Here is a 12053-nt window from a genome sequence, read left to right on the forward strand (position 1 = left end):
TCAAGAAAGGCGGCGGCTTATGAAAGATCCTGGACTTGCGAGTTTTCAACCGGGCCTTGCACAAACTCCCGTTCAAGATACTCACACAAAAATACATTCTAACATGCGTACAGCATCAGGATTGGTTCGCAGCTGTAGACCTGAAGGATGCGTACTTTCATGTCTCTATATTGCCTCGACACCGACCCGTCCTACAGTTTGCGTTCAACGGCTAGGCGTATCAGTACAAGGTCCTCCCCTTCGGCCTGTCCCTGTCCCCTCGCGTCTTCATGAAGGTCGCAGAGGCAGCCCTTTCCCCGCTAAGGGAAGTGGGCATCCGCATACTCAACTACCTTGACGACTGGCTCATCCATCTCGAGAGTTACTGTGCTCAGCTATCTAGGGCTTCAGGTCAACTGGGAAAAGTGCAAGCTCGCCCCAGTTCAGAGCATCTCTTTTCTCTGCATGGAGTTAGACTCACCAATGAGCGCGTGCAGTCATTTCAGAAATTCCTCACCTTATTCAAGCCAGGCACAGCGGTTCCTCTAAAACAATTCCAGAGGCTCCTGGGGCATATGACATCCTCCGCAGTGGTCACGCCGCTGGGGTTGATGCATATGAGACAGTTTCAGCACTGGCTTCAGACTCGAATCCCGAGATGGGCATGGCACCGTGGCACATACCGTGTGATCATCACCCCCGCCTTCCACCAGACTTTCATCCCCTGGACAGACCTCTGTTTTCTGTGGACAGGTGTCCCCCTACAGCAGGTGTCTAGATGCGTTCAACCAAGCCAGAGCTCCCTCTACCAGGCAACTTTATGCCCTGAAATGGCGCTTGTTCTCAAATTGGTGTACTTCCCAATCTAAAGACCCACAGAGATGCGCAGTCGGGTCAGTGCTCTCGTTTCTGCAGGAGAGGCTGGAGGGGAGGCTGTCCCCCTCCAGCTTGAAGGATTATGTAGCCACTATGTCGGCTCACCACAACGCAGTGGACGGTAAGTCCTTAGGGAAGCACGATCTGATCATCAGGTTCCTTAGAGGCACCCCGAGGCTGAACCCTCCCTGGCCATGCATTTTCCCCTCATGGGATCTTTCCGTGGTCCTTTCAGGCCTTCAGAGACCCCCCTTCGAGCCGCTAGAATCAGTCGAGCTCAGAGCCCTCTCCCTGAAGACGGCCCTCCTGATCGCGCTCGCCTCCATCAAGAGTGTTGGGGACTTGCAAGTGTTCTCTGTCAGCGACACTTGCCTGGAGTTCGGTCCGGCAGACACCCATGTCATCCGAAGACCTTGACCGGGCTACGTGCCCAAGGTTCCTACGACCCCCTTCAAGGACCAGGTTGTGAACCTGCAAGTGCTGCCCCGATAGGAGGCAGACCCAGCCTTTTTGTTGCCGTGTCTGGTGCGTGCTTTGTATACCTATGTGGACCGCACGCAGAGCTTTAGATGATTTTAGATGAAAAAGTTTATGACGTTTTTATTGGGCGATGGGGAAGGGTACGAGCACCTGCGTCAGCAGCTTACGTACACGGTTCAGCACATGGCGTGATTGAATAGGGACCCCTAGTGTTGCTTCATTCGACACAACGTCGAGTGAGTGACAGACGGAGAACGTCTAGGTTACTGTTGTAACCTCCGTTCCCTGATGGAGGGAACAAGACGTGTCCCCTCGGCCACAATGCTGAACCGAGCCACTATAATGGCCGAACCTTATTGCATTCACTGCAAAACCTGTGTTTTGAATGAACAGATGCACGATTCCCTGCTTTTATACCCGTATGTCCGGGGGAGGGACATGTAAATTCTGTCTGCTAAATTCTCATTGGCCATTTCTCAAGTTCAGAGGTAACCGATGCCTTCAAGAAAGTCCCCTCGTGTCGCTTCCATCAGGGAACGGAGGTTACAACAGTAACCTAGACGTTCTGTCCATACATTTTCTATCGGATTGAGGTCAGGGCTTTGTGATGGCCACTATAATACCTTGAATTTGGTGTCCTTAAGCCATTTTTCCACAAATTGGAAGTATGCTTGGAGTCGTTGTTCATTTGGAAGACCCATTTGCGACCGAGCTTCAACTTGCTGGCTGATGACTTGAGACGTTGCTTCAATATATCCACATAATTTTCCTTCCTCATGATGCCAACTATTTTGTGAAGGGCACCAGTCCCTCCTGCCGCAAAGCACACAACATGATGCTGCCACCCCCATGCTTCACGGTTGGGATGGTCATTATGGCCAAACAATTACATTTTTGTTTCATCAGACCAGAGGACATTTCTCCAAAAAGTACGATCTTTGTCCTCATGTGCACTATGGCGGTTTGGAGCCATGGCTTCTTCCTTGCTGAGCCGCCTTTCAGGTTATGTTGATATGTGACTTGTTTACTGTGGATATAGACACTTGTCAAACTGTTTCCTCCAGCATCTTTACAAGGTCCTTTGCAATTGTTCTGGGATTGATTTGCATTTTACGCACCAAATTACGGTAATCTCTAGGAGACAGAATGCATCTCCTTCCTGAGCGGTATGATGGCTGCGTGGTCCCATGGTGTTTATACGTGCAAACTATTTTCTGTACAGATGAACGTGGTACCTTTAGATGTTTGGAAATTGCTCCCAAGGATGAACCAGACTTGTGGAGGTCCACAATTTTGTTTCTGAGGCCTTGGCTGATTTATTTAGATTTTCCCATGATGTCAAGCAATAAAGCACTGAATTTGAAGGGACGCATTAAAATACATCCACAGGTACACCTACAATTGACTCCAATTAGCCTATCAGAAGCTAATAGTCTAATTGCCTAAAGACTTGACATAATTTTCTGGAATTTTTCAAGCTGCTTAAAGACAGTTAACTTGGTGTATGTAAACGTCTGACCCACTGGAATTGTGATATAGTCAATTAAAAGTGAAAATCTGTCTGCAAACAATTGTTGGAAAAATTACTCATGTAATGCACAAAGTAGATGTCCTAAACGACTTGCCAAAACTATAGTTTGCTACTATGAAATCTGTGGAGTGGTTAAAAAAATTTATGACTTCAACCTAAGAGTATGTAAACTTCTGAATTAAACTGACCATGGACAGGATCAGTTGATGCACCACAACATTTATGAGACATTTGTCAGGACATTGTAGCTAATGACAGCATGCAACCTGGTAAAATCCGCAGACACCTTTTGACGAGGTAACGGGATAACTTAAGAGTATTTTCGTAGAAAACTTGAAGCCTTTCAAGGTCAGAACAAAGTTATCAGAGGCCACTGAAGCTTCATATCACGTTGCGCTGTGTATTGCCAAGGTGGACAAAACAAATAACATTGGAAAGACATTGATTCTGCCAGCAGCCAAAGATATGTGTTCATTGATGGTAAGAAAGGCAGCGGCTTCTAAGCTTGATTCTATTCCACTCTTTGACAACACAGTGGGTCGGCGCATCTCTGACATGACATAGGATGTGAAGGAGTAAGTGTTAGACAGCATCAGGCACAGCCCATTTTTGAGAGGGGATTCAGCTAAAAAAAAACGGCAGCTGGCAGCTGGCAGCAGGAAGTGCCTGCCGATGACTTTCGGAAGAGTAGGAGGAACTTGCTGCTAGCAGCTGCCAATCACTGGAATCCAAACAGACACAGTAGCCAATCGATAAACGAGTAAAGAATGGCAACATTAAACAAAGGCATTTCTCAATGTTAGTGGTTGAGTTCGTATTATAAAATAATTATAACATATTTCTTAATTGTATGTATGAAGAGTTTACAAAATATTGCAAGCATTGTCATTATTATTACAAGTCTTGTATTCTGAATTAGATCATTTGACATTACAACTGCTTTACACAATATGAAACTGAGCTTGAAATGTTCGCATACAAATTTTTATATATATATATAAAATAATTTGCCGAGTTCCTCATTGGCTACCACTCCTTGTGTTCCCAGGTCAAAATGGTCGACCCAATTAAATGGTTTATGAAACTCATATAATCTATATATTATCACAAAATATTGCATTAGATCTTTTTTCAACTTGATTTCTAGTAACAAGAATAGGTTTTGTACCTCTTTTTGGAATTTAATGCAATAGGCCTAAATTAAATGAGCCAATGCAACTCAATTTTTTTTTAACTATATCAAATACCACACAACTGTCTTCCCCGTTTATCACACTAAATGTTTTAATGTTTAATCAGAACAAAAAAAAAAAAAAAAAAGGTAACTTTTTTTTCATAAAAAAAATGGCATAAAGTCACACTTGCGGTGTTCCAGTTCAAAGATGACCAGCTCATTAAAATTTAGATATTTTTTTTAAATATATTTTCACTAGATATTGCATTGCATCTTATTATTAACTTTATTTCTTGTAATTAGAACAGGTTTTGTACTTCTTTTTGGAACTTATTGATAGTAGGCTTTATTGACCTGATCTTTTTTCTAGTTAAAATAGCATTATTTATCAAAAATGTGATCCAATGCCTCATTTACAGTGAACCGTTTTGCCAATGTGCTGTCACAAAGAGAATGGTGAGCAACGCCAATGCAAGCTTTAAATGCCTGAGCCAAGGGAAAACCTCTGTATATTAGTAAATATTGTTCTTACTCTTTGTGAGAATGTGAAAGTTCACAAAACACATTGCTATAATATTTTTACTTTGTTCCTCAAGGAAGGTTCAGTAGTTGCCTGGGATGTCAAAGTACCAAAGAGAGTGTGTTTATGTTCGAAGACTGCATGGGTGTGTGCAAGTACTGTACACATGCACATATGTGCATATCAGATGGTTGGACAGGCTCCTAAATGAACACTAATTTCTTCTTCTTCTTCTCCTTCTTTTTTTTTGTTGTTGTTTTAGCCCCACCAACTTATATCCAATGGCCTGTCATTTTTGACTGGGAACACAACAGGTGTAACAAAGTAAAAAAAAAAAAAAAATCCAATAACATGTTATAAAAATGGTCCAAATTCTATTTGTGTTTTCAGATACAATAGTATGTGAACAAAGTCAAGGAATTTTAGTAAAATAAAACTTGGGAATGGTCTCTTTTGAGTTGGGTTCACTGATCTACATAGATCAGTGGTTGGGTCAGTAAGCAACAATCTAGAAACCATTTAGAAATGCCCTAGCAACCACCTAGCAATAACCTAGCAATGCCCTATTAACCACACAAACCCTGACATTGCATAAATATTTTTTCTTTTTGCAACTATCTGCTAAGGATTAATCAATAGTGATGATTATATAACTAATAATACCATCAATACTAATTATTTTCAGTATTTAGTGTTCTTACCCTGTACTGACAATAGCCATGACCCGAAAACCTTTCTAGAAATGTTTGACAAATATCAGTCATTTGAGGACCCATTGACTGGACAGTCTGTAACCATCTGATTAGATCTCCATTACATGTCCTTATTTTCCACTCCACATACTGCATATAAAAAGCTTACCTGCGGCACTGTGCATCTCTGGTCCCCAGCCTCTGTTGCCTGGCTCTGAGCAGCCCTGTTCAACCTGTATTTAGAGGTCCTCTTACAAGCTTCTCGTCCTGCTGGGACATCCTGAGACCTGGTCCTTCTCTTTGAATGGCTCTGACTATCAGCTTCCTGGCCTTGAGCCACTGCATCCATATCCAATGCTGATGATCTCTTTGGGAGAGAACCAAAAGTGAATATGGCAGCATATAAACCATGTTGGAACCATAGCAACAGTGACAACTGAAGACATGGAGGAACAACAAACTTGAGTGTGACAATGCGCTGGAGCTAGTTTGACACTGTTTGGAGAAAACAGAGGACAATAACAAGCCCACATCTATCCCACAGTGAGAGAAAGTGAGACAACTGCCGCAAATCAGAACACTAAAATAATTCTCCTGATGGTATATGACTTAGTTACAGGACCAATTATCCTATGTAAATCCCACATCTGTGGCACAGAAGGCTTCTTTGAATAAGCAGCATTAACACATCGGAGATTAGACCTGCTCTCCTCCATGGCCCTCTTCTTCTCTTGTCATAATTTCACTAATGCGAAAAGTTTGTCGAAAAGCCCAAGCGACTGCATCCTTCACCATCATGATAAATGTCAGAGTTGGAGGCAGTAGCCCATGCGCTCCATACAGCCACTCATCCCTCTGTCTTTTACCCCCCTCTCTCTCTTTCTCTCTCTGTTTTTTTCCCATCTCACTACCTCTCCTTTTCTCACATAATTACCACCGGATTAAAAACACTCACCTGATAGAAGCCTAGGAGGAGAGGATGGAATGAATCAAGCTGTGGAGTGTGTGTGTGTGTGTGTGTGTGTGTGTGTGTGTGGGTGCAGAGAGAAGTAGGAGGTCTCAGAGACTTTAGAGGTGATTGTGTGGGCTCAACAGCAAGACAAAGAGAAATCCAACAGCCAGCTCCTCAATTCCCATAGCTTCTCATTAATACCAGGATAAGTAAATACGTGGTTGCACCAAGTGCTTTTTCCCCTCCCTTTAATTATGTCACAGTCATGTGCTGAAGATGATACACAAAATAGATATACACTAATTTGCCTCTCAAGTACCAAATCTTACAGGGAAGCTGATTTTGATTGGTGTTTTTCCTAGTAAATGTATCAAACTACTGACATCAAGAGATCTAATTGCAACTTCTATTACCTAATTTTAAGTTTTCGTCCAATTTTACAGCTTGAGGACTGGGAGCGGTGTCTGAGCAGAGTGCGTGTGTATGTGCATGTGTACCTGGGCTTAGATGTGGATGATGGTGTGTGTGTGTGTGTGTGTATTATTGTGTGGTCTTAATTGTTTCTGAGCTAACACCACAGTTGTCCTCACTTATGTCTCACCATCGTCTTGCAGAGGTGATGCCAGCTGATGTCAAGATAAAAAAAATGACACCCATATAAATAGAAATGCTGCCTAGAATGATTCGATTTCCTCTTTCTGAATTATTATTGAGTGGTGGGAGCCAATTGTGATGCAGAGTTGACCACTGCCACCCTGTCCTTCCACTCTAAATATACACAAAAGCACAACCAGAAGATGAGTAGCATGATACCTTGCAAACCTAGATTTCACACAAATAAAAAGGGAATTGGCAGCTGACATTAAATGCAACAGTGACAATAATATCCTGCAGTGTGACAAGCTTTACTTCATCTAAAACTATTTTAATGGAATATTAAAGGAATATACTGGGGGATACAAGTCAACAGCATTTATGGCATAATGTTGATTATGTCAAAAAAATTTATTTAAACTTGTCCCTCCTTTTATTTAAATTGAAATATATATATAGGGATATATATACTGTATATCTAGGTTACAGTGAGGCACTTACAATGGAAGTGAATGGGGCCAATCTGTAAACGTTAAAATACTCACTATTTCAAAAGCATAGCCACAAGATGTAAACAATATACAAGTTATGGTGATTTTAGTGTGATACAATCTCTTACTAATCTTTTCTGTGTAAAGTTATAGCCAATTTTACAACTTTGTTCCCATGCCATAACACCATTAACCCTGTAATCCTGCAAAACGAAGATTTACAGTGCAAATAACACACACGTTTTAACAGAAGAATTAATGTAATTGCTTTAATAAAATGATAAGATTCATATTTCTGCCTTTAATCCTTCCAAAAAGTGGTCCCCTTCACTTCAAAGTGCTTCACTGTAACCTTGATTTTTTTTTTTTTTTTGCTTGTCATTATGCTGTCGATTGAGCTCAACTTGTATTAAACCCATAAAATTCCTTTAATGGAAAGTCAACATGGAATATCTGTATTTTTTTTAATTTTCATTTGTCGCACTATTGAAGTGAACTGCAAAAAAGCTTCAAGGTGATAGTGATGAGGAGGAAGGCGTGGCCGGGCTGGTTGGATGCATGCCCGACCCTGAATTATTCTATTCAGCCGGAAGGGGGATCAAGACGAGCCGGAGGTGCCAGTTAGAGAGAGAGAGACACATGCAGCTGCTGTGGGTGTATGTCCAAGTTGATTTAATGTCATTAAAAGTTTTGTTGACTGCTCAGCCAGTTCCCACCTCCTTTACCCCACCACATCTTTACCCGTTACATTAGTGCCAAAACCCGGATAGAGTACAGATGCACTGTCATGGAGTCCTCGCCACTGCCGTCTGCTGGGCAGGGGAGGAGCCACGGCCATCCGCCAGGGGACAGAGAAGATGCTGCCAGCCACCGGGAGTTGGAGGAATCGCTTGTATCCACCAGGAAGGGGAGGAGCCGTTCCATCTGCCAGGGGTCAGAGGACTCGCTGCCGTCCACCAGGGGAGGAACGGCAGTCATTTTCCAGAAGGCGGAGGAGTGGCTAAGGACCAGGCAACGGAGTGTCCAGGGAACGGCGAGCGAGTTTTTCCCGGCTGGAAGGGCAACACCTCCCATCCAGGAAGGGAGGAGAGTATGTCATTCTGGAGGTATCCCCAGCCTGAATCGGGCGGTGGAGGAGCATGGTGAAGATGACGTGTGAGGATGCACGTCAGACCCTGAATTGTTCTAATCAGCCGGGAGGGGGATAAAGACGAGCCTGAGGTGCCAGTTCAAGAGAGAGAGAGAGAAAGGGAAAGAGAGAGAGAGAGAGAGAGAGAGATCAGGGCTGGACTGGTAATCTGGCATACCAGGAATTTTCCCAGTGGGCCGACACACTTTTGGGCCGATCATGTGCAGAATGTCCATCGGGAGAACCGAGCGGGCCGGTGGTTCGGCCGCGAAACGTGCCGAATGGGCCGCGATTAGCAATAATGAGCCACTGTGTTATGCGGAACGGACCACAGTGAGCCGCTGCATTATGCAGAACAGACCACAAAACGGCGCCGTGTTATGCAGAAATGGACAGGGAACACCACCCCACTCAACAATTGGGCCAGTTGCCATGTAAAATCCTGGGCCGATTTCACTTCCCAGACCAGCCCTGAGAGAGAGAGAGACACACGCGGCCGCTGTGTGTGTGTGTGTCTGTGTGTTTAAGTTGTGTTTGTCATTAAAGTTTTTGTTGACTGATCAGCCAGTTCCCGCCCCCTCCTTGCCCATCCTTACTCGTTACAGTGATTAAAAATGGTGTAAAACGTCAAAGATATGACCGGTTACAACTCCTAAATATAAAGTACATTAATAAATTTTAATCTAAAATATTAAAATGCACATTGGCTCATTTTCTTTGTAACTGCCCAAATGATAATCAATACCTGCTCCCAAAGCCCAAAAACACATTTAGAGTTTTATACACTATAGTAAGAAGGAAAGTCTAGGCTTTATAATGATATTACCATTGTTTTCACTCCAAACTGTTGTCAAGATAAAATTATTTAAATATAGGCTTATTTATTGATTTAAATGTTTTCCTTTTTACTTTAGTGCATAAAAATTTTAATGTGTCACTGGGACAATTTGTCTCAAAATGATGAAGCAGGACAAATATGGTAAGGACCCCACACACCCTCCTTTATGTCTCAGCACATTGGCAGTAATGCTTGATGGTCTGTATATCTGCTAGGACTTGTGTGTGAACCAGTTAACAGTGTGGCAGAGATGTAACCTTTGCAAGTACTGAGGAAAGCCAGGCTTGAGGGTTGTGGTTAGTTTTGAGAGCAAAGGTAATGCTTTGCAAAATACATTAGCGAAACTCACCCTGCTATCAACGATAGCAATGATAGGCTGCCGTTCAACCATGAGCTGATTGCTGGTGTCTGTGGTCAGCTGCGCTTGAGCCTGATTCTGGGTCTGTGGCTGCTCTCTGTCTGGTGAACACTCTGGTCCTGTTGCTGACTCGGGTGAAGGTGTTTGCCCTCTCCCACGGTGGTGCTGGCTTGATTCAATTATTCTCCAATCTGCAGCAGTCTGGTGGGGATTAGCAGGGAGTGCCTCAAGCAATTGGTGGTTGTTGGATCCTGCAGGCTGTTGAGGCAGAGTAGTGCTGGATCCATGGTGGACAAGGTCAGACCCCAGGTGAGAGGTTGACTGCTGTGTAGGCTGAGATCCTGTTGGGTGTAAGGGGACAGAAGCATCAGCCTCCCAGCAGCTGTGGAGGGATGGAGGGGAGCTCCGGCTAGTAGCCTGAGGACACTGGATGGGGTATTTGTCTAGGGGTACTGAGTACTTGTCCAAAGGGACGGACTGGGTAGGTCTGCAGTGAAGACAGCAGAGCTGGGGCTGGCAGAAAGTCTGGTAGGTGCAGCCAGGTTCCCGCACCGCATGGCACAGAGCAGGCATGGCTATGTAAGGGACAGGCTGGGGTCGCAGGATACTGGGGTGACCGACAACCTCAGAGTATGAATGACTTCCACCCTCAACAACCAGCTGACCTACAGCATGGAGAAATCATTAAAGTGTTGCTTAAATGACAGAGTGACAGTGTGTTATACAGTAGCTAACTATCCACCAAGTGTTAGAGTTGGGCTACCCAAGTCCAGACTTGAGAGTCAAGGTTGAACCTATATTCATAAATGGATAGTTGCACCCCTGATATTGACACATTATTTTTCTTAGTTGTGAAGGTTAAAATAAGCTTAAAATATTGATGTAATAGCTTGGTGTTGAGTTTACACTTATATTAGATTCACAGGTTCTTTACGAGATTCACTTTCCGGTCTTGACTATAGCTTGGCCATTATGGACTCTGACTTGACTTGAACTTGATTGGCTAAAGACCAATGCCAAGTTGAAAGAAACACAATATGTAAAGAAAATCCTTAGTTATCATTGTATGTTTATTGTCACTAAGGGTTGTCTTAACTTAACAGTCAGATGGTCTCTATTCAAAATCAACTAAGGTGGACTTGAAGCCAACACTACTAAGAGTCATTGTCCAATGGTTCCGTTTACCTAAAGTGGACATCTGCTTGGTCCAGAAGCTGGCATCCCAGTTAAACTTGATTTTCAAAGGGGGCCAGGACTCTGAGAGCATCAGTGGCTCTAGTAATTGCTGCATCTGAAGAGCAATCTGACAAATGAATTATATATCAAACCTCATGAATACACAGGCACTTGGTTATAAATATTGCATGCAATTATAGCAGTGAAACTGAAACTGTTTCTGCACGGTCTCTATTTATAAGATTATGGGAACAGCAACTGTAAAAGATCTAAATGCTGTCCCAATAATACGTAGGTGAGGCTTTTTTTAAGATGTGCTGACATGTTTTGAAACCTGTCGTGAATCTTCTATGCCCCATTTGGACTTTAAAAAATCCTACCAGCTCTTTGCTGAAGAGTAGTGGATTGCGCCTGTGGTGGGATGTAGCCCAGGTAATGAAGTTCTGCACGTGCTCCAGCTGGCTGCACAGCTCTATGGCCCCCTGCAGCTGGTCCTCCAGACGTTGCTTGAAATCACTGGAGATACTCTGCACAGGAAAACAAAGACAAAAACATGGATATCCACTCCTCACCACTTTTGTCCATCTGTTTGTATGTCGCTACTTGGCAGCATCTGCCTATTTTGCATGACTCAGTCTGAAAACATTCTGTTCTGCACACTCCATCAACAGCACATCAACGGTCAGCTAGATGTTTGGAGATTAATACATTTGGAATGGCACAGTGAGACAGAAAGGGAAAAGAGGGGGGAAAGTAATTACCTCCAGTTGTTCTATTAATAGGTTGGCCCGTTTGTTAAGCTCGTTCATCATAATCATCTTTGCCATTTTTATCTGGTTCTCTGCCTTCCTCTGCGTGATCTTAATACCATGGAGCCTGGACAAATGGAAAGAAAAATGAAGAAGTATGTTGATTATTGATGGAGGTGTCTAATGAGTATAAACATACCGAGAGGACATGGATAGAGTCTGGTACATCTGGATGCTTAAATATCTGTTGAAATCATTCAAAAGAAGGGATGGATTTTGTTCATGTCAGTATGCTTCATATAAGCTATGTTTGTTGTTACCCCAGCTGTTCACATTTTAGATGAGTAATGGGCAACCTTCACTTAACTAGTGTCAACATTCATATTAGCAGCATCACCGACAGGATATGTACCATTAAAGGGACAGTCACCCCCAAAAAAGGAAAATTCCGTCATCATTTATCATGATGTTCCAAACGTATTTCTATGGAACACAAAAGGAGATGGGCAGAATG

The 12053-nt window shown here is 43.2% G+C and overlaps 1 protein-coding gene across 4 annotated transcripts in view; it reads right to left on the reverse strand.

The window, feature by feature from the left end:
• Positions 1 to 12053, reverse strand: part of LOC127651818 (tripartite motif-containing protein 66-like) — a 28736-nt gene that overhangs the window by 10141 nt on the left and 6542 nt on the right. For all 4 annotated transcript variants that reach the window (XM_052138091.1, XM_052138028.1, XM_052137880.1 and 1 more), the window contains exons 6-10: positions 11552 to 11666; positions 11171 to 11317; positions 10800 to 10917; positions 9606 to 10279; positions 5422 to 5619 (exon numbers count right to left, since the gene is read on the reverse strand). In XM_052138091.1, coding sequence (XP_051994051.1) covers positions 5422 to 5619; positions 9606 to 10279; positions 10800 to 10917; positions 11171 to 11317; positions 11552 to 11666 — 1252 coding nt within the window. The remainder of the gene's footprint in view (positions 1 to 5421; positions 5620 to 9605; positions 10280 to 10799; positions 10918 to 11170; positions 11318 to 11551; positions 11667 to 12053) is intronic.

The sequence above is a fragment of the Xyrauchen texanus genome, chromosome 1 (assembly GCF_025860055.1).
Source record: "Xyrauchen texanus isolate HMW12.3.18 chromosome 1, RBS_HiC_50CHRs, whole genome shotgun sequence".
Taxonomy (NCBI): domain Eukaryota; kingdom Metazoa; phylum Chordata; class Actinopteri; order Cypriniformes; family Catostomidae; genus Xyrauchen; species Xyrauchen texanus.